Here is a 24,011-nt window from a genome sequence, read left to right as displayed (position 1 = left end):
CACCTCACATGTTTTGAGTTCTGTTCAGGTGCAGTTGGTTCATTTGAGGGAGGCGCTCTACATCCACTCTTTTGAGGAGGATTTTCTGGTGCCCAGGGTCCCGTCATCTGGTGGAAAGCAGCAGAAGAGTCGTCGCTCCAAATGTGGGGCCAAAAGGCACAAAGATGGCAATTCCTCCTCTTCTACAGGTACGGGATAGGCTCTGGTTCAGGTGATAGGGATGGGAGAATGCTCTCGCCATCCCTATGTGAAGGGTATTCCGTTAAAGGAATCCAGGGACTCAATGGTTTGGTCAACCCCTGAGAGGGGGTTGTGCCTGTGCCAGAATCCAGGGGGACATCTGGGTGGCAGAGATAGCCTGTTCCCGGCTTTCCGCTTATCGAGGTGTTCACCCTAGGCTGACCTATGCTTGTGCCCTGGGTCAGCGCTGCCTGCAAGAGTGCAGGGAGCCAGTCGAACCAGAGCCTATGCAACCAGTCACTTTCTGTAATCAATAAAGTTGTGGCCTAAATTCTGCCAAAAACCAAAACTAAAATTTGAGTCAAGTGTGAATTTATTTAGAGGGGAGGTTTCTGGGTCTGAACACACAAAATGACAAGGATATTTTAGCCTGACATAGAATCAATCAAGATAGAAATTCTCTAAGCATTAATATGAAAAACAATTACAAATCCATATAAAAACAATTACAAATCCATATAAAAACAATTACAAATCCATATAAAAAAATTCCTCTGAATCTCCAGACTTTCCCCCACCCCCTCTATGGGTCCCAATGTCAAAGTTTACACCTGCATATCAGACTTTTATCAACATTTTTTTAATCCATCTGAATTGTCCATAGTCATAGTCACCTTACAAGTAAGATTAAAACCCTGCTAATGTTTTCATCTGCTTACAATGGTCTCCTAAGTTAATTATATTTTCCCCATTCTTTTTTAAAGTTCTTGTCCTCTTGAGCTTTCCAGTTAAGTTTTGCCAGAGTCCATTATAAAAATAATTATGAACTGTTGCACAAACAGTCCGAATATCTTATAAAACAGTGCAAATACTAAGGATTTTTAAGTATTTGTGGCCTCTTTTGATGAGGCAGAAACTGTTAGACCTGCCTTTTAATTGTATAAATATATTTGGGGGAGATTTTCTTGTGTTTGCTGTAAGTTACCGATATTTTTATGTGTAAAGGGGCTAATAAATACTACTACCAGTGTTTTCTTCTTCTTCTGGGGGTACTATTTGCTTCAGTGAATCTACTCTGAGTAAAACAGAGCACTCTACTCTGAATACAACTCAGTATAATTTACAACTTATCCACTTCCCTTCATCTGAATTGTAACGATACGTCAATACGATATAACTATACTGTCCATTTATTTCCTTTGTGTTGGCAATATATGACGTATTGTGAAATGTTGTTGAAGAAGTGGCTATTTTTTTATATATATAAAAAGAGCTCAAGGAGCAACAGTAGTACTGGTAGTCGTCGTTGCATACTTTCCATATTTCTGCTTACGTCGAATGGAAACTGCTATACCTACAACAGCCAAAAAAATAATTACAGAAACGCCTGCAATTATCACAATTATAATTGTGGATTTGTCAACTGGGCCAGGATGTTTGTCATCTGGACTAGACGGAATAATGGAATTGTCAGCTGGAGTAGGGGAAATGGTGACTGGACGAAGAGGAGAACTTGGCCATGCAGGAAGGAGCACGACTGCTCCGGCTATATTAGATATTTCTCCGACGTTGTCACTCCCATCAATGCAACGAATGGCAAAGTAGATGGAGGTGCCATTTTCTTTTGTGAAGTTTACCGGCTTGTAGTGAAAGGATTGCTTGACCCCAGCAACTTCTGTCATCAGGCCAGCAGTGTCCACGGGAGTCGCACTATCAAAAGTTGCATTGGTTAACTCCGAGGGTCTTTCACCCATCTTTATTTCATACCTTTCAGCTGCAAAATAAAGGACCCACAACAGGCACGCGTTAGATATACATGGATCAAGGAAACAGTGACAAGCCTATCTTTCAGTGCATAACTTCCTGTCCTCCAGGAACCCTAAGCATATTGCACACCAGCCCATTGCATCGTTGTGTGTTGCAGAAGACATTGGGAATTAAAGAACACACAAGATCTATGTCTGCAGTCACGGATTAAGACTAACAATGCCCAAATTTGCTTTCTGTGCATTTCAAACTTCTTGCCTTTAGGGAACTCTTAGCACATTGGTTTTGAATGCACACACGCCACGACATCTTTGCCTGCTGCAAAGGACTCTGGAGAATGTTCCAGAACATACTGTTAGTTTACATGGGCTGCTGCTTAGGCTTGTTGAAGTCCACCGTAATTCCTTGCCAATGCAAAAACATGGCCCATGTCACAGAACCCAACAGGGTACCTATTTCAGACCCTCCAAGTGTCCCTATTTTCCAGAGACAGTCCGTGATTTGCAGACGCCATCTGATCCCTCCTGGAATGTCCCACTTTTCCTTAAAGGTAAAGGGACCCCTGACCATTAGGTCCAGTCGTAGCTGACTCTAGGGTTGCGACGCTCATCTCGCTTTATTGACTGAGGGAGCTGGCGTCCAGCTTCTGGGTCATGTGGCCAGCATTACTAAGCTGCTTCTGGCAAACCAGAGCAGCGCACGGAAATGCCGTTTACCTTCCCACTGGAGAAATGCCGTTTACCTTCCCTATTTATCTACTTGCAATCTGATGTGCTTTTGAACTGCTAGGTTGGCAGGAGCAGGGACCGAGCAACGGGAGCTCACCCTGTCGCGGGGATTCGAACAGCTGACCTTCTGATCTTTTTTTTTTTATATATAAAATTTTTATTGAGTTTTCACATTTTATAAACACAGACACACACACACAGACAAAGACAACACATATAAAGTTTCATATCCTTACTTTCCTAACCCCAGTTCTTGACCTCCCCCCACCCCCCCTTCATACATCCTAATTCAATTAAATTAGCTCAGCAAATTCATATCTCTCATCCTTTACATATTATTGTTATATATATATATTTTTAAAGAAATACTTGATTCTTATTACTTGGCCAAATTTTACTTATCCAATTTTCTTATAAATATTAAATCCTTTTCTAAGGTCGACTCAAATTCCTTCCACGAATTTCCCTTTTATCTTAAAAATAGGTCATAATAATCAAACACAAAGAACAGCCGACCTTCTGATCGGCAAGTCCTAGGCTCTGTGGTTTAACCCACAGCGCCACCCACGTCCCCACTTTTCCTTATGATACTGGAGAAACATTGGAGGTATGGAGTTAGGGAAGTTTTTAAATGTTTAATGTTTAAATGTTTAATGTTTTATTATGTTTTTATATACAGTGGTACCTTGAGTTACAAATGCCTCAGGTTACAAATGCTTCAGGTTACAAACTCTGCTAACCTGGAAGAGTTACCTTGAGTTGAGAACTTTGCCCCAGGATGAGAACAGAAATTGTGTGCCAGCTGCGCAGCAGCAGCAATAGGCCCCATTAGCGAAAGCACGCCTCTAGTTAAGAACAGTTTCAGGTTAAGAATGGGCCTCCGTAATGAATTAAGTTCGTAACTAGAGGCACCACTGTATGTTGGAAGCCGCACAGAGTGTCCGGGACAACCCAGTCCGATGTGAAGGGTATAAATAGTAAAATTATGGAATAGGATGTCCCTATTTTCAGCAGAGAAATGTTGGAGGGTATGCTATTCCACAGAATAAAACCTTACACTACTCATCTGCCTTGCCTGGGGCGGGGGTGGGGTGGGGTGACGGACGATGGCAAAACATATACATGTCTTAAAATAAGAACAAAATACGGATTTAAAAATTGAAGCAACAATGCCGGAAACAGGCAGCCCTCCTCCCACCAAACAACAACAACAGAAGGCCAAAAACATCAATTAGAAAAAATAAAAACTGAGTGTCGCTGGGGACATTGAAGGGCTAATGGAGCTCTCCAAGGGAGACCCTGATGTACAGTATTACATGCCTATGAAGTTAGTGTAACTAAAACTGTTGTTTGGCTCTCCACCCCCCAACCAGGTTAGTACGAAATTTAAATATTTCTCAAAGAGTCCTTACTGAAAGATTAAAGCAGAACCCCACATTTACCTTTCCCCACATCATAGTCATCTCCAGGAGCTGTCCAGGAGAGAAGAAATCCGCCATCACCAGTTTGCTGTACCTCAAGGTCGGTGATTTTACAGGGTGGAAGAACATCATGACTACCTTCTGGAGAAACTCCTGATACTATAAAAGTACCACCAGATACAGTTCTGGTGACATTTCCCAGATCTCCTTCAGTTTCGCTCACATTAGCTTCAGGTTTGGGGGGGTTCATTGTTATAGTACCTACAAAAGAGGGGAGAAAGATATGTCAGATGGGGTACATTACGGCTGATAGGCAGATTATATCCAGGTATACAGGTAACCCATGACTTATGCTAATTATTGCCAGCACACTGGGATGTCTCCCTCTTCCCCCACACCCCGCCTGTTTCTCACCATACCCAAATCTGCTCCAGATGCAGACAGATTTAGGGGGAGAAGAGGGAGGAGAGCGTTGTCTCGCACAAGGAGAAATCTTTGTGAGAACATTTTGCTTAGCGCTTTCTCGATTACCACGCCACATGTTAGATTTTTGTTTGTTGCTGAGTGTAGTAACAGGCTGAGAATAAACAACAAACAATAAAAATGGGCAAATACCTATTGTGTGTGTGTGTGTGTGTGTGTGTGTCCCCACCTCCAGATAAATTAAAGACGTTAAAATCACTTTATTATACACCACCTTCTCAATACGGATCCACCTCTATTCCTACACTGAGCTGCTTCCCCTACGCTGAAGCTGCTGTATGCAGAAAAATACCACAGTTATGTGGGCAAACGGATAACGTGCCTCTTTCCCACCCACACGTAGCATCAATGCATTACATATGTGGATCCAGCTATACATCTGCAAATAAAGCATTTAAAATATAAAGTGCAATATACAAATGTGACACTAGAAGGCAACAGTGAGCTACACCAAATTTAATGCATTTTTCAAAACTTTTTCTTTTTTTAAGCATTTTCACAGGGGTTTTTTATATGTGTGTAGATTCCACCATGGTTGCCTAGAGTTGCTAGGGGGAAAATAAAGCCATTTGATCTAGACCAGGCATGTCCAACCACACTCCTCCTCTCTCCAATGACAGTGGGTAGATCACAGGGTTTTTTTATACTGGGAGTAGATCGCAGTCTCTTGGGAGTTGGACGTGCCTGATCTAGAGTTTGGGCTGGCAAATAATAGAAACAGATGGGAATCTAAAATGCCAAAAGTGTTAGCCAAAAGGAGGATACCACAGGCATATTTTAAAGCCTTGTAAGAATTAGGGAGCTGTTTCATTGGTTCAATGACACATATGATTAACACATCCAGAATATTATAGGATAGAAGAATATGGGCACATATGTACCCATGCATCAGAAAAGTGTTCAGATCTACATAAAGACCCTTATGAAGAGGGGAATAGCAGGAAGAAACTTGTGTTACTCCCAAGACTCCCAATTTCACATTTTGAGAATCACAGGGCTAACATACCACCAGTAAAGCTATTTCATAACCCAGGCTTACCATTTTCTTCATAACCTGGTACATAGAGAGCTTGACTCTGCCTACGGGACCGTTTAAGAACCTTGTCTTTTCCTTCGACACGCACTTTTAGGTTGTGTCTGCCATTTCCTTTGAGTGATGTGAAATACCTGGAATAGATCCCGTCGTTCTTGATAAGATCAGCACCTGAATACACAGATATAAAAATGTAACATCCCAAAGCTCACCTCTCACTGCTGGTTGTTAAAAAAACAAAACCCTACATAACCTATGTGGGAGGTGTTCATTTCACAATGTGTGTGGCTGTTTTAATGGAAACAGCTAATATTTGATTCTGATCTCTGTAATATAGGATCATAAGGTACCAATATTTTAATATTTGTGCCTCACAGGCCAACACAAGTTGTAACCAACACAACACAACACACCAGCATTATTGTAGCTTGCCATATACCTGACAAGCTCCATTTTTGGCAGTGCCAAGCAGTTAACAAAATCAGGACACTTATCAAACTTAAAGACTCCCTTTCCCCATATGAACTAACCCAGATCCAGAGATCATCATCTGGTTCCTTTCCCTGTGTGTGATTTCTGAGGGAAGTTGGGAGGCTGGCAAAGAGTGAGTGGACCTTCTCTGTAGTAGCTCACAGTTATGTAATGCTCTCCCAGGAAGGACCCCTTGCCACCAATCTTGCTATCATTTCAGCACCAAAGATGTTTTTGTTTTCCCAAACATTAGTAGATCTCCATACTATCCAACATTTGACAGATAGCTTTTGCACGGCTTGATGAAACTAGGGAGCCCAGATTGAGATCTTGATATATAACGGTTCTATTTCACATATGCAGTTAAGGCAAGTCACATGCTACAGGAAAAGCCAAATACATACACTGGTATTGGTTGCAATGTATGTACTCTATCGGAAAAGAATGAATGAATTTGCCACTGCGAAAGATGAACAGCCAAGATCAGCTTTTGAATCCACTATGTCAGCTTAGATAATGCTAGATTTGATGAGTTAATATTCTGCTTCAGGGGAAAAAATTAATAAATCCAGAATGCATACTGCCCATAACGTTTCGAAATAAACGTACCTGAACCATTGTCAAAAAGCTCCACCTCTTCAGGTGTTCCAGTCTCTGGTTCAACTGTGGCTATGACTTTTGCACCAATAACAGGTAAGAATCCTTGGCTGACTTCTGCATAAATAACCATCGGACTAGGAAACTTATTGGTATCGCTATTCATAAAGGACTTCACAATCACCGGGGGCACATTGACAGATGCTGCTCTAGTTGTGACTGTTATCGATATGACTTGAGTGTTTGAATATGTATTCTGAATTGAGTAAATCCAATCTCCTGTCTGAAATATAGAAGGATATTGCATATCTAAGTAATGTTTGTGAATACAGTTCCATTCCTTTGGTTATTGTTGTGTTTTGATAAAGATGGATGACATTTTCTACAAAATATATATCTACAAGTGCAGAAGGTACTAGCAGCAGCGTCAAGCTGGACATATAATGCTCGTTTACTCCTTCCACAGTGAGCGGCAGTTGCGGTCCACTGCGGTGCCTCCTTAGACCTGCAGAGTCTCGCCATCTTTCCACAGCCATTGCCGCTCCCTCCTGGCCACAACAGAGCATCACAGGCACCAGTAGGCCCGCAGTTTGAATCGGCCAATCTGCGGCAGCCTGGGCGGCAGGGCTTGGGGAGAGGACCTGAGGGACACAGTCTTCCCTCAGGTCCACTCCCCAGGCATAAAAGTAAGTCGGGGCTGCCCTAAGTGGCGCAATCAGGCAGAACAACAAAGGCCTCAGACTTCGCATGGTATAATGGACTGCCTAATAGTATAGATATAACATAAGATTCCTGCATTGCAGGGGGCTGGAATAGTTTATGCTTGTGGTCCCTTCCAGCTCTACAATCCTACAGTTCAATGATTCTATGATTATTCTGTGAGATTCTGCCCTATAAGGGATAAAGTAATAAACTGGTCAGTTGCACAAAAACTATCATTTCAGACAAGCAACTGAATGTTAAATGTTGTAAGGATTAGTAGTGAATGGCTCTTAAATAATTTGCTGTAGTGACGCAACCCTTCACTAACACGGCTACAGTCATTTCTCCCTTTTCAAAAAGGAATAGGCACATTCCTAGTCATGGTTCGACACATAGAGAAGTTTGAGAAGAGCTCAGTTTTTACCTCTGCGGTTCCATCAATCTTGAGGCGAGCTGTTCGGACGTTGGTGCTATCAACTGCAAAGTCTTTTTTGGTGTACTCTCTTCCTTTGGGATCTGTGAGTAGAATTTCTGGTGGGGATGTGTCCCACGTCACCACGAAAAAAGTGTCATTCCCCACTGTTTTATCAATGGTTACAATACCATTCAGCTGGTCTTGGGAACCGACGCTTTGCCCTTTACTTTCAAGCTGTTGGTGAGGGGAGAGGGGAGAAATAAGTATACAGTATCTGAAAAGTTTTATAAATTGAATACATATGGTTTATTTCCTTTCATAAGATGTAAAGAAATGAGTGGCGGTACATTGTTTAGAAGGTGCCTTCACAGTGGTTAGTTCTGCTAGACAAGTAATACGCAATACTCAGCCTTTAATAAAAATGCTGGTACAGTCATGACATGATAGGTCTTGCCCCATACAGATATTGTATCAATATTTCAATGTTAAAGACATGGAGGAAGGCAGATAAGCAGCTACGTTGAAACAGGTGGAAACAATCGCACCTCTACAGCCTTGGAAATGGCCAGCCAATATTTGGACAATGCTACATGAGGCAACTCAAATCTCCAGTTTCCACATTGTGGCAATGGGTAGCTGGGCTGGAACCATGGTGCTGGGTTGTGGTTTTTAAAGAAACACTTTTGTCATATGCTATTTTCCTAATGAAACCTCTTCTCCAATTTGTTATTTATCCAGGCAAAGAAAAATGAATTATATTACACATTCATTTGAACTCAGAATGGTACATTGTGAAATGTTTCAGCTCTGACAAAATCCATTTTGGCCGTTTGCCCTTCTCTGATAATTCTTTTAATACCTGTTCCTCCCCCTGTTCAATAATAGAAAAATGTGGGCTGTAGAATTGATTTCACTCTGTGTTGACTTTAATTCTTGTAGGGTGCCTAGTAATTTTAAGCAAATAATAATAATAGCGATAGTGGTGATGATGATGATGATGATGATGATGATGATGATGATGATGATAGACTACTGCATGCACTCAAATCTTTGCAGTTCAAACCTGAATAGATTGTTGACTGATATCTCCACTTCCTGAAGAAATTCCACTGAAAGCATCAATGAGACCGTTGGAATCCAAACTGTCAGTGGCAGAAAATTTTGAACCTTCTGAAATGTGGTTGAAATAATAATAATAATTAGAAGAATTTTTCAGGTGGAATAAAATGCAATTAGCTTTTGTATCATACCTTGTAGCGGCCACTACATGGCGGCGGGGGGGAGGGGGATGGTGAAAATTTCATTGAACGATCACATAATTCTTGCACTAGGGTTTTTTATTTCATAGAATGCCACCCCCCAAAATGTTTGTGTTTTGTGGTCATAGGCAGCAACTGGAATGGCTAAGGAAAATTTAGCCTACTTAACTCAGTGGAAGGAAGGAAACTCTTGATTTTTTTATTGCCCTTGCATCTCACCACCTCACCTAACTCAGTACACACAAACCCCTTCCAATTTTATCCTCACAACAAGTCTACTGAAAGATAGTGCAAAGTCACTCAGTGAGCTTTTGTGGCTGAACCTCAGTCTCCCCATTTTCAGTAGGCGTTCTATCTTCACAAATGCCGTAATGACAGAATACCACATTTATTCAAATCTAATGCTCACTTTCTGGGGCCAAATCACGTTGCGAAAAATGAAGGCACACATTAGATTCGACGGCACATTTACATTCGCCAGCAAATTCATTTTTTTGTTTGTTTCAAGGTTCTGAAAGTTGAGGTGTTCGTTAGATTTGGTGACGTACATGTATGAGACTCGAGTAAATGCGGCAATAGGACTTGGGATTGTTAAGGATGATGGTTTAATTTCCTGAAATAGTCATATTTACTCATGTTAAATTTCTGTGTGCTTTTAACATGGGTTTTTCCTTGGGCAGTAGCTCTCTCATGTGATTGGGTGACTGTGAGTCACATGTGAGAGGCGTCCCATTGTGTTGAGACTGTTATTCAAGCACAGTGGAACCTCGGATGCCAAACACCTTGGAACTCATACATTTCGGCTCCCGAATGATCAAAAACAGGAAGTTAAGTGTTCAATTTTTGAACGATTTTTTGGAAGCTGAACGTTCAGCGCGGCTTCTATGGCTTCCAATTGAGTTCAGGAAGCTCCTGCAGCCAATCAGATTCCCGGAACGGATTAAAATTGAGAACCAAAGTACAACTGTAACTGTTGTTTTTAACTGATTTTCTGTCTTCTCTCTGTGTGTGTGAGGGAAATGGCTGCTGAGAGAGGCTTCTTTGAATACTGCTGCGGACAGTGTGTGTCTGAAGTGAAACAAACTTTTTGCAAGACACCAGCTGGCACTAAGTAGCACAGAAGACTCCTGTAAGACTCAGACATTTCGTTCAATCACTTACCCGTCATGTCTGCCAATCTTTCTAGTTCTTCTGCAGCACTTGGTCCCAAAGCAATGGTGTGAATTATAGACCCACTATTTTGAACTTCTTCGAAACAAGAGGTTATAGCAGTATCTTCGCCATCTGTCAAGAGCACAATTTCACAGCCTTTTGTAGTTGAATACTTTTGTAAAAAGACCTGTATGGAAAAAAATGATTGAAAAATTAAAAGAAATTAGTAATTTAGAAGGGCACACACTTAAAGTGTATGACATAACTGCTACAAAACTCTGCAAGTATGTTGTACGGTTGCTGCTCTGTGACATATGTGTGAATTAATTTCGTACCTCTATAGGAAGTGGACTGCGGTGAGATAAGTGCCATATATGTTACTGTTAAGGGAGAAACAGCATTTGCTACTTCACTACTTCACTAGGGTAGAAAAAGGGTAGAAAATATGTGCAAATTGGGTTGCTCACTCCTCTCTCTAGCTGCTGTTCCACAACAACTGCCATAGCATTCCCCTAAAATCCATGCCTAGGAACAGAAGACCTCACAGTTTCTCTTTTTTATATTCTTAAATTTCAATCTCTGCAGTTATGCAGCAATTTCAGAATTTTATTTTTAAAAATCCTCATGAAAATTATTCAGCATTTTAGTGCAAATTTCTCCTAATAAACATGTTTTTTATATGCAGTTTTCACTCAAGTGCATATTTTTGCAAGCAGTTTCTCCTAATATAATGCATCTTGATTATAGATTTTTTCCCCATGTGATTATGCATCTTGATTATAGGTTTTCCAATAATAGATTCCATTTCATGCAAACTTGTACATAATATGTTCATTTTTGTAAACATTGGTGAGCTGGAAAACTAAAGCAATTCATTTTGGATTGAAAACTAATAAATTGAAAACTAATTGAAACTAATAAAAATTATTATCAAAAAAAGAGAGGAAAACTTAAAGCGCCAAATTTGGAAAATTTTGAAGGGCAGTATGTTTGGGTTGTCAAATTGCTTAGGAAAGTGATAAACTCGACTTTAAATGTAAACTGAACAAATTCCCCCTCCCTATCCCCATGCTTGGAGACACCAGCTTTAGCACTCTCTTTGGCCTCAATATGGAAAGGGAGAGAAAGCATATAGCTTCCGCTGCAGGGAATTCACAGTGATGCACTATAGCTCCTTCACAGTTTAGGAAAAGTTTATCAGGCTGCCCAGTCCCTAAGATCATTGCTAAGTCAAGCAGGAAGAAGAAAAAGAAGAGGAGGAGGAGGAGGAGGAGGAGGAGGAGGAGGAGGAGGAGGAGGAGTTTGGACTTGATATCCCGCCTTTCACTCCCCTTAAGGAGTCTCAAAGCAGCTAACAATCTCCTTTCCCTTCTTCCCCCACAACAAACACTCTGTGAGGTGAGTGAGGTTGAGAGACTTCAGAGAAGTGTGACTGGCCCAAGGTCACCCAGCAGCTGCATGTGGAGGAGCGGAGAAGTGAACCCGGTTCACCAGATTACGAGTCCACCGCTCTTAACCACTACACCACGCAGGCTCTTTTGGCTCCATTCAAGCTATGAACCTGAGCTTTTAGGTGAGTAAGACTCCAAAACGGGTTGAACACCACTTACCCAGGCAGCAAACCACCTACTAACAGCACCTCTATCTTGTCTGCACTGAATTCCAGTTTTCTTGGCTTTTATGAGACCTGATATGCCCCCTAGAACACAACTATTATATGCAGCAACCCTGCCTTCTTTTATATGTGGCTACTCAACTAAACAGAAGCATAGGGGAAAAATAATCTAGATTTTTTCCCTTCTCCTTCACCTGAAATCCTGACTGCACTCCGGAACATATGTTGGTTCCTCCACCAGCTGAGGTAGGAAGATAGTCCGCAAGTGTTTGCCGCACGCTGTTGCTGCTGATCTGTTTCAAGCCAGTCAGAACTGATGCTCTGTTGTTGAACGTGACTATCCCAACCCAGGATCCCGCTTCAATAATCTGCAGGATGAATATTTCCGCAGCTTGCTTCAGCCTACCAATGCGATTGTTCTGCATGTGAATAATAATAATTAAAAAACAAACAGCATTCACAGACTTGCCAGTGCATTCTGAGAAGCAAATAAAAAATTTCCCTGAAGCTTTATTTGTAAGTATAGTGATCAGCAAAACATTCGTGAATATAGACAAATTGATAATGTTTCAGAGTATCCAAATAACCTCATCCATGTTGTGATTCAGGGCGCAATCCATCTGGAAATTTTTCTGAAATGGATGGGAGGTGCACAACAGCAGCTTTCATTTCAACACGGCTTGTCTCATGTATTGTGCTCTCGAAGAATATTTCTCCTATAATATTTTTGTGGCTGCTGAACACATTTCCATATGTTATATATGGAAATACCAATTCAGTTAACAGAATCTTGTTTCTATTTGCTTAGCAGTTGTTTGGTTAGTTAGATGGTCTTTACCCTGACTTTCAGTCAAATGATTCCCATGTCTCTTGAAACCACTTCAGGGATTATCACCAGAACATTGGTAGCTGCTGAAGCTTCCTGTCCTATTGAGAATCCTAAAAGACCTGATTGATTTCTTTAGATATCTCAACCGAATGCTTGCAGTTGGATTTCCCCCTTCCTCCTTCCATGCTTCATCCATTCTGTCTCTCCCCTACCCAGTGTTTTCCATCTCCCATAATCCATCACTTGCTCTGGGTTCCCTGCACCAACACAGAATGTGACTGAGGTTGCCCTCTGGCACACAACGGCCACATTGCCCTTCCCTGCAGCTCATCTCCTGTATGGATTTGTTACCGCAGCTGGATAAATATCCAAATAAACTTATATAATCAGGTAGACCAAGTGTGATGAATGTTTACTGAACTACAAATCCCATGGTCACTGGCCATACTTGCTGGGACTGACCGGAGTTGTAGTTCAGCAGTATGTGGAAGGCTGAAGGTTCCCTACAACTGAGAAACAACAAAATTGAGCCTCACTGTTCCTATTATAGAGTGTCATTTACTACAGAAATGCCAGTGCTGTACTGACATTTATAATAATGATTTCATTTTTTATACCCTGCCCATCTGGCTGGGTTTCCCCAGCCACTCTGGGTAGCTTACAGCACATTAAAAAATGTAAAACATCAGACATTAACATTTCACAATACAGGGCTGCCTTCAGACGTCTTCTAAAAGTCAGATAGTTGTTTATCTCCTTGACACCTGACAGGAGGGTGTTCCACAGGGAGGGCACCACCACCGAGAAGGCCCTCTGCCTGCTCCCCTGTAACCTCACTTCTTGCAGTGAACTGCCAGAAGGCCCTTGGAGATAGACTTCAGTGTCCATTTGTTTTCGCTATGGACATGAAAACCATGATTTTTGAACTTTCTCAAAACATATCTTCTGAACAATGGAAATCAGACTTACCGCATCCATACTTCCGGAAACATCAAGCACTAGACACAAAACTCTCTCCTGTTTTTTCAGCAAGGAGACAGTGGGATCAGGTGGGGGAACCGTTATTGGAGATGAACTGGCAAAGTCGGGAGAGTCCATAATTACTTCCCAGGTGCTCCTGTAGTTGCACATTTTATTCTGCAAATTTGTTGCTTTAATATTATGGTTGCTTTTGTTACAGAACTGAGTAACCTAAATAAAAGATAGGAAGGACAGGTCAAGATCACACCTCATTAGCAATTCCTACTTCATGGCAGCTGTTCCTTAGGAAGAGGTGCTGCAAAGATGGACATTCATCGGCACACAGAAAAAAAAAGGCTACAGGGTGTTCAGCGGAATTTAGTTGTAGACGTCTGTTGCCCTTAACCTCACAAAAATGCAATGAGAAGAGTTTCCAAAGAGTCTGTTCTAGTTTACTTATTGACATAGCTGTCAACTCCCCCCCCCTTTTAAGGGAAATTCCCTTATTCTGAATAGGATTCCTCCCAAGGAAAGGGGAAAGTTGACAGCTATGCTTATTGACCTCCCAGGGCTTGAACAGACATTCACTTCTCATGTCACAAGTTAATGTCTGTGGCGATCACACAGGGTCCCCGGACATTTCACCATCTATTGATCCCTGTGCCACCACTTTATTTCTCGCTGCCACCACCCAGGCCCTACCTGGGACAATACTGAGTCCAGTCAGGGTTAAATTGGAACATAAACTTCTGTTTATTTATTGCAGTTTAACAAGCGTGTGGTTTCATAAACGGTATCGGTCAATTACAATCATGGGGTGCCTATCCAGACCTATAACTTCTGCTACCTGCTCTCACTCACTAAACCACCTCGCAGATATTTACTTGTCTTCCTAGCTCCTAACTGTTCCTGACTCAGCTTATTTCACTACGCTAACTCAACCTACCCACAGACTCTATCCCAATTCACTCCCACTCCAACCAACCACCCAACTCCCAACGAATTCCCCCTTCGACCCTCCCAGAGCTGGTTTTATAGTCCCTCTGACTCCACCCCCTGGGTTCTGATTGGGTAACCTGTTTAACTATTTCCTCTCCAGCACTCTCATATGTTAACGTCACAATGTCCATACATCACTACAAGGGGGAGTCTCAGTGCTCATGTGGCTGAAATAGCAACGGCACAACACAAGAGGGAGGTATAAGATAACACAAGAAATCCCTGGTGTATGCAGGACTAGAAGAAATCCTGGGCACGCCTCAAAAGTTTAAAAAGTCAAAAGGGGTGTGTGTGGATAGAAAGAGGTTGTCTATGTGAGCCTCGTTCTGCTGTGAAATGTTTTTTTCTGGGCTCCTGCAGGTGGAGGAAGAATGCAGTCCATTCCCCCCTTAAACACGGAGGTTGAGGTTGCCTACCTCCTTAGCAAAAAAAAATAATGTTGTGTTTTTGAAGGCAGACACCGGAGAAGAATAGATCCCAACTGAGATTTATCGTACTTACTGAAGGAAGACTTTGCAAATACATTATAGAAGCTGCAGTATCTTGGCGCCTGCTTGGGAAAAATGCGCATCCGTGTTCAAACAGCTGAGTTTGGGGATCAATTTTGCAACGTCTGTGTTGTTTGCCACCAAGTGGGAATATGTATTGACCGGCGAAATCCGTCGAGCACCTAATCAACATAATAGAAACAGATAATGGTCAGCCAGTCTAAAAGTTGAGAAATAAGCAATTACGTGCTGGCATGTTGTTGTCCATGCCACAGTTGCTAAAACGCCCACCAGCACTCCCAGAAGATCAGACTATAGAATTCTAAGTAACGTGGATATAATACAGTTTGATTAAGAGCTTATCCACTTTTGAGTGGCGTGGCACAAGTGGAAGTGATGATGAGCCCTCAGTCACATAGGTTGCTTCCAGACAAGCATTTTATGTCACAAATATATGGGTCTGCAAACAGGGATTTTTGTACCATTTTAAGGCAGTTTTCTTCCTGTGGCGATAATGTGAACCTCTGGACTAATAACAATTTTAATATATATTTTTAAAGTGACCTAATTTACACAGAATAGTCAATTTGGGGGAAAGGTCTCTTTTTCCCTAAATGACTATTGTGTGCAGATTAGATCAGTCATTCATTCCTGCCTTGCTGCTATGGGATATAAATTAAAATAACAATAACAATAGAAAGAATAATGACGACGATGCAGCAGCAACAACAACTGGATTTGGCTGTGGAAATGATTAAGACTGACTAGGGCCGCCATACCTCTGGAATTTCCCAGACATAGCCAGGATTTGTCCGTTGAAAATGGCATCTGGGCAGAATTTTCGGCAAGCGGCTAAAATGTCTGGAAAAACCCAGGTATATGGCAAGCCCATATTGGAAGTGTTGTTTTTTTGGTGATTTCCCTCAAGTGGTGATTTCCCTCAACTTTGCACCCCCTCCAAGAAAAATGCTCAACAACCTTTGTGTCTGGATTTTCACTTTTTGAAATATGGCAATCCTAAGACTGATTGCCGTGGGGACACGGGTGGCGCTGTGGGTAAAACCTCAGTGCCTAGGACTTGCCGATCGTATGGTCGGCGGTTCGAATCCCCGTGGCGGGGTGAGCTCCTATCTTTCGGTCCCAGCTCCTGCCCACCTAGCAGTTCAAAAGCACCCCTAAGTGCAAGTAGATAAATAGGTACCGATTTATAGCGGGAAGGTAAACGGCGTTTCCGTGTGCTGCGCTGGTGCTGGCTCGCCAGAGCAGCTTCGTCGCGCTGGCCACGTGACCCGGAAGTGTCTCCGGACAGCGCTGGCCCCCGGCCTCTTAAGTGAGATGGGCGCACAACCCTAGAGTCGGACATGACTGGCCCGTTCGGGCAGGGGTACCTTTAAGACTGATCTATTGCAGCAGTTGCAACCAGACTGTCTAGGGGTGTTGGTTAGGTTGGCCCTATGCCTGTGCTAACTGCTACGTCCCAAAGGACTCCTTGATATGAACAATGGGAAGAAGGCTTACTGGAGTAACAAGGGGTCTCTCGACACCCTACCTAGGCTTTCTCATGGGATGCATGAGTGCTTGGAAGGCTGCAGCTGATAAGGAGTTGGGCAAGAAAAAGTAGGTAGTGGGCAACATGACAGTGACCTATAGAGATGGCCGTGTGCCACATCTAGAGCATGTCTACATTCGAGGGAGCAAAACCCGATTCCTCATCTTGCCCGATATGCTGAAAAATGTGCCAATGCTGAAAAGTACGGAGAACGAAAACCAGGGCTCTGGGGCTGGAAGGGGCAAAGCTGCTATCCTGAAAGCCAGACGAAGAGGGCATGGCATGGGGCGTGACACATTTTCCAGAAGTGGGGGTAACTTCGGACGCAGCCTTTTCTCAATGAATTTAAAACTGTTGTTGTAGAATGTGGTGGTGATGGGCTTTTGTATTATTCAATAAACGTGTTTCTTACAAAATGGGTGGGGGGAGAAAAAAGGTACTCATTGGGGGTGCTGTCCACCAAGACATTGCAGCATTTCCCCCTAATGAATAGTCTCTTCTGTATATCATCAAATTACAGTCTAGGCAATAACTGGACAGTATGGGATGGTACCTTGTTGCTTCAGGCAAGTTGTCTCCTCCAGTAGCATAGAAAGGTGCATCGTTGTTATACTCATCAAAGACACCCCATCGGAGATGAGCCCACTCATGAACAAAGACTCTACCTGTGGAAGACAATGACAAAGCTCAATGTGACACACTTTTTGGGGGCGGGGGGAAGAAACATATAATGTACAACACACACACACACACACACACACACACACAAGCAATTAAATAACTATGAAAGGGATAGGCAACTTTTTGATCTGATTCAAAAGTCCCTCCTTCCCTCCCATAAACGTCTATAAGGCTTCAGTTCAGTCACGGTGCAAGACAGCAGTGGTGCTGTGGTTAAGAGCAGTGGACTTATAATCTGGTGAACCGGGTTCGCTTCCCCACCCCTCCACATTCAGCTGCTGGGTGACCTCGGGCTAGTCATACTTCTCTGAAGTCTCTCAGCCTCACTCACCTCACAGTGCTTGTTGTGGGGGAGGAAGGGAAAGGAGATTGTTAGCCGCTTTGAGACTCCTTAAGGGGAGTGAAAGGTGGGATATCAAATCCAAACTCTTATTCTTTTTCTTCTCCTTCTTCTGACAACATCTTGTAGCACAGCCTCATGACCTTGTCATGGACTCTCACATTGAATTTCTGACTCAAACCATTGACTTGACCTCTTGATGGAATATTGCTGGGCTTCACCTGTCAGCCTTTAGCTCTCACAACACAGGGTATTATTGGCTAATAAATAAAGCCAATTTATTAATGGCTTCAGGTTGAGGGGATGAGGTGGTACGATGGAATGGGAGCATGTTCAACTAGCTTCAAGAAGGGAGATGTTGTGACTGGAATATTTTCTGATGAATCTGACGTGGAAATATTGCTGATCTGTTACAGACAAATTAGGAGACTTTCGAGTAATTAAGCAACTACATTTAAGGAATTAATGGAATTCCTGAGAAAGCATTATCTTTTGAAACCTTGACTCACATTTTAATAATAATAATAAAAATAAAAACAGGTACTACCTCGAGGACCATAAGCATTATACAAATTGTCATTGGTCAAGAAGTTAGGAGTAAAATGAATGTATCGCCCTGGTTCCCCACATCCGCCATATTGCAAGGTGTAGGGATCGTCTCCATATTTGGGGGAAGATTCTGCCACTATGACATCGGCCTGAAATAAAACAGAACATGGCTAAAAGATCACAGAGAAAAGAAACAACCAACACCATTGATATTAATCTTATACAGTGATTAATCTTATACGGTGATTTTGGTTCTGAACAGAAATACAGTACAGTGGTGCCTCTGGTTACGTATTTAATTCATTCCGGAGGTCCATTCTTAACCTGAAACTGTTCTTAACCTGAGGTACCACTTTAGCTAATAGGGCCTCCTGTTGCTGCTGCACGATTTCTGTTCTCATCCTGAGGTAAAGTTCTTAACCAGAGGTACTACTTCTGGGTTAGAGGGGTCTGTAACCTGAAGTGTTTGTAACCTGAGGTCCCACTGTACACAGATTTGGGCCCTAGGTTTGCAATGCACATTTAAAAGAAGTTATAGCCTAATAGTGTATTCTCCTAAAACAGCTGAGATCATCTTTTGAATAAGTACCTGTGCAATTTGTGAGGTGTGCAGCCTAATACCAAGCAGATAGATGTAGAAAGAAGTCTAGATATTCAGTTAGGCTTACACTCAGTAAAGAGCATATCGGACTGCAGGGTTACTGTCAGTGAATGTATACATAGTCACAATGATAGGCTGTCCAGATCTCCAGACTGTCTATATTTTGTGAAAGAGATTCAAATGCACACTCGTAAATTCTGATCTGTATAAGTGAAGTGGATTGAAGTGCTCTGTCACCCTAGCACAATAAATCAGTTTGTTTTGAAACGGCCTTTGGCAGTTAGGAAATATGTTGAGAAACGAGTGGACCAATGATCAACAGGAAGATGTATAACACCCTGCATAGAAATCAAGATGAACGTTCGTGTAACCCATGGGTAGGCAAACTAAGGCCCGGGGCCCGGATCCAGCCCAATCGCCTTCTAAATCCGGCCCGCGGATAGTCTGGGAATCAGCGTGTTTTTACATGAGTAGAATGTGTCCTTTTATTTAAAATGCATCTCTGGGTTTTTTGTGGGGCCTGCCTGGTGTTTTTACATGAGTAGAGTGTGTGCTTTTATTTAAAATGCATCTCTGAGTTATTTATAGGGCATAGAAATTCGTTCCTCCCCCACCCCCTTCAAAATATAGTCCAGCCCCCCACAAGGTGTGAGGGACAGTGGACCAGCCCCCTGCTGAAAAAGTTTGCTGACCCCTGGTATAACCTTTCAGAACAAAAATGCTCAATATGCACTTAATGTTCTCTAACCTCTGCATAAGGAGCCCTTATAACTTAAGAGCAAGCAGGATGATGCCAAAAGCATAACTTTGGGAGCCAAAGAACTGTAGGCTAAAACAAAAGTATCTCAGAGAGGTAATGTATATATGTGTTTATATGCTAATGCTAGAAGTATCCCAGCCAAGATGGGCAAGCTGAAGTACTTGCTCTTAGAGGATAGTGTGGATGGAGTGGGCATGACGGATGTCAGGTAGAATGGAGAGAGACAGTGGGACATGGTTATATCTGGATACTGACATTATAAGAAGGCCAGGCAAGAGCGTCCTGGAGGTGGTGTTGCTCTGTACATTATAGAAGACATGGAGTCCAACAAGCTAGGTTAAGAGTGGTTGAAGCCTTGTACTAATCTCCAAAATAGATGGACCTTTACAAGGATCCAACACTTGGGTTAAAGGAATCAACATTTGATGCCTACGATACAAGCATATTATGATCATTTTATGCCTTGTAAATCTTCACAACAGCCATTGTGTTGGTTATGCCAAGAACTCGTGACTGATTGACGTTTGAAAGTGAGCATACGCACTGAGAAGTGAGTTTAAAGAATGAAAAATGCTCAGGATCACCAAAAGGCTTGTTACTTTGCTGACTTGTGAAATGGCAAATGCTTCAAGTACTTTTCATAGTCCATGACAGCATATGTGATAATAAATTTGTTAATAATAGAAATAAATTTTATTTATACCCCACCCTCCCCGACTGAGACCGGGCTCAGGATGGCTAACACTAAATATATAAAATACATTAAAAACACAAAATCAAACAATTAGTTTAAAATACAATTCAAATCACATTTAAAATCAAAATAAAATTAAGTGGGAACCCATGAATCATAACTGTAGGGGTAAGGAATTAAAATTTCACCAGGCCCAGCCACTTGTGCTAGTACTTAAGATTTCTCAAAATATATTTTCCAGTTCCTTATTTCATGCATTCCTTTGAGGATAAAGGGGGATCCTGTTTTGGGAGCGCACCAGGGTCCCCAACCTTTTTAATCTAGCCTTGACCATTATCACATCTGTAAGAACAATATGTTTTATGCAGCCCAATTCCCCTAGACTTACCTTATCATAGGTTTGTGTGTAGTTACTCTCTGATATCCACGTTCAATCAAATGTAAACTCAGTTGCATTCAAAAGTGATGGCATAGTCTTATTCTGTATTTATTTTTCCCTCTGATCTTTCCATTTGCCCCAATCTTTTCTTTTTTAAAAAAATACTACAAGTACATTTGCAATTTAAAGTATTCCCCTAGACTTACCTTGTCATAGGTTTCTGTAGTTACTCTCTGATACTCTGCTTTGTCTTTCCATGTCGAAGGAATGACAAGTTTTACAGCCTTGAAGTAAAATCTTTGTTGTGTAGCACTGAAGAGATATGTTGACGCCTCTTTGACCATGTCCTAACAAGGAAAGGAAAGGAAAGACCTCTGTCTGTCAGTGACTAGTATCTGCATTGGGTTTTACGGAATGTGCCCTTTGGTCTTTTCTGCCATCTTTCTTTCCCTAAATCCCTTTCTCCAAGGGTAGGCAAACTAAGGCCCGGGGGCTGGATCCGGCCCAATCGCCTTCTAAATCTGGCCCACGGACAGTCCGGGAATCAGCGTGTTTTTACATGAGAAGAATGTGTCCTTTTATTTAAAATGCATCTCTGGGTTATTTATGACACATAGGAATTCGTTCTTTTTCTTCTTCTTCAAAATATAGTCTGGCCCCCCACAAGGTCTGAGGGACAGTGGACCGGCCCCCTGCTGAAAAAGTTTGCTGGCCCCTGGGCTAGTAGATGCATTGCACATGCCTGCATCAGGCACATTTTTGTGTGGATACTCCTGCGTCATTAACTGCAGCCTGACATATAGGAATTTTAGCATGCAAAAGTACACCTGGGACTCAGCTACACAGCTGCAAACAAAACGTTTTAAGTATGTTTCAAGTGCAATATACAATGTGACACTAGATGGCGAAGGTGAGCCTTATGGAAAATTCAATGTGTATATATATATATATATATATATATATATATATATATATATATATAAAGTTGGTTTGTGCTTTTTTCCGAAAGCATTTTCCGAATGGTTTTTATATGTGTGTAGATTCCACCCTGATATGAGGGGGAAAGAAGTTCTGCAAAAAGTTGTACCTGACAAACTTCTGGGTAAATTACCTCCTGTTAAAGACATTTTTGTTTTGTTTCTCCAAAGTGGTAGCCATTTTGTCAAGTGATGGTGGAGGGAAGGGCTGTTCTTGGTAGTGACATCCCACTTCTGGAATTATCTCCAGAAATTTGGTGCTTCACAGAGCTCTGATTAGTTTAAACCTATAATCCTAGATAATTTGAAGGATTTCCAACTGCTCAATCAATATGCCATGTGGTGTTTAAACCTTTTGGCAAAAGCCAAAACTTTTGCCCCTTTCATTAACCAATTTTGTTTTTTTCTTGCACTACCAATCGATTAAAAGATTTCAAAAGTCTTTTCATGGGGTTTGAGACAATAAAATAGTATAAACAGCACACAAAAGTTCAGCTGATGACCATTTCACGTGGGGCTTCTGTTCCCAGCCCCCGAGTGTGTCAGCCGAGTTACTTTTGTAAAAATCTACAAGCAACTTATTACTTATTTATTTCTTATTAATTGATGGGGTGTTTTACACCTGCAGAGTCACACCGCACATTTAAAGCCCACGACTTGACCCCAAAGATTTCTGCATATTGTAGCTAATTAAAAGTGCTGGGAACAAGTAGCTCTGCGAATGGGAAAGGTAAAGCTGGGGGAATTCACTTTAAATGTGTGTTGGCTGTGCTTTAAATGTACAGTGTCAAAACTTGAGCAACATTCACCTCCAAGTACATGGCAGTGTTCTGGCACACAACAAAACCACACAGAGGAAGGCATGTGGTCCTTCAGGAAGTCTGTTGCTGTTTCACAATCTATCTCTCCCTTTCCCTCTATTTTCAGCACTCAGGGTGTGAGCACCAATGCATGTATAGAGCAGGGGTGCCAATTTGAATAAAATAGGGGGGGCAGATAAGTCCTGCCCCACATAATCAATCACAATATGCCTCACACAAACATCATTTCAATGGCAAAGCCCATCAACTTGGGGGGTGTACCTGACCCCCTCAAATATTTTACTAGGGGAGTTGAAGAGACCTCGTCCCCTAGGAGTTGGCTCCTATGTTACAGAGCCAAAATGGTGGCACCAGTTCACAAGAGGGAAGGATCAGAAGGTTTTGAGTCACTGCAAGTTTTGCAGATTTTTAAAATATATATTTTTAATGCATCTGTGGGGGAAGACAGCCTGTTTTCTTGCAGCTGCCATATATGTCTGAGCCTTGTTGTGGGGAAACCTACACTCATAAAACGCACAGTGCATTTTCGCAGTCTATCACAGTCGCTGAGGGGTAAGATGCTAATCAAACATGTTCACAACTATTTAGCCGTCTTACCTTTATGCGGTCAACAATTTTGTCATCTTCAGGTATCCTAGGATTGATGGCAATGACCAGGTCTTCAAACCCACCGTTGTCGAGTTTTACCATGGTACCTGCCACCCAATGCAGTACTTGCAATGCCAGCAGAAGCCGACAATTAATCATCATCTTTGCTTGCGCCTCTTAGTCCAGCCTCACAGAGAGAAATATAGAAGGGTTATTTAGGCAAGTGCTTTGAAAGAGAGAGGCAGAGAGAGGCAGAAAAGCCCTTTTTCGACAGGACAAAGAGTGCTGCAAATCAACCCAACCCCACGTTTCCTTGTGCTATTCATCACAAATACCGTTAAGTTCTCATTCAATAATATAAGGCACGGCTACTCACTTTAGAGGCTCAGAACACAAGGCTGCTGGCTAACGCACAACTTCACAGGGAAATGAAAGTAACCGCAGTACAAGAGACTGGGTGGAGTGCTCCAACGGGCAATGGGAAACTGATGTTTAACTCTGTCATTGCCATCTCCTTAGAATAAGATCTGTTATTTGCTTATTGAAGTAAAGCTCCAGAATGTATTTTGTAGAGTTAAGCTTTCACCTCTATCTGCAGCACATTGTATTTTATTTTATTGCTATGGCTAGCGGCTGATGCAAATAAAGATTATTCTGATTCTACTCTTGCCGTCTCTGAGCAGGGAGAAACTCCAGAGGCCCCAAGTGCTCTTCCAGGTTTGGTTTCCTTCGACTGTAGGTCAGTGGAGAAAGTGGTGTCTTTAGAACATATTAGTTTTATTTATGCATGGATACGACCTGAGCATAGGATGTAGGGGCTCACAGCATTAACACCCCAACAGATCTTTTTTTCCCTTTTGGTTTTCAGGGGAGCCCTAAATGCCAGCTTCCTGCCTGCTTCCAGCTCAGCCACCCACAGCTCTGGCCAGTCTCCTTCCTATCAGCTAGGTCAGGGGTCAGCAAACTTTTTCAG

At 42.1% G+C, this 24,011-nt stretch overlaps 1 protein-coding gene across 1 annotated transcript; it reads right to left on the bottom strand.

Annotated features, from left to right (window-relative positions):
* Positions 1-535: 535 nt before the first annotated feature.
* Positions 536-23,200, bottom strand: LOC307218640 (calcium-activated chloride channel regulator 1-like; the record flags this gene model as incomplete). Its single annotated transcript, XM_079981252.1, has 14 exons — positions 536-1,954; positions 4,118-4,357; positions 5,619-5,783; positions 6,693-6,963; positions 7,807-8,031; positions 8,861-8,967; positions 10,218-10,395; positions 12,018-12,242; positions 13,622-13,843; positions 15,113-15,281; positions 17,202-17,313; positions 18,217-18,367; positions 20,859-20,999; positions 23,048-23,200. The coding sequence occupies 14 exons, from the start codon at positions 23,198-23,200 to the stop codon at positions 1,455-1,457; spliced, it is 2,859 nt and encodes a 952-aa protein (XP_079837378.1). The 3' UTR covers positions 536-1,454.
* Between the last annotated feature and the right edge of the window lie 811 nt (positions 23,201-24,011).

This window comes from Podarcis cretensis, assembly GCF_951804945.1.
Source record: "Podarcis cretensis genome assembly, chromosome: 6".
Taxonomy (NCBI): domain Eukaryota; kingdom Metazoa; phylum Chordata; class Lepidosauria; order Squamata; family Lacertidae; genus Podarcis; species Podarcis cretensis.
Note: the sequence above shows the minus strand (reverse complement) of the source record. Positions and strands in the feature narration are given on the sequence as shown.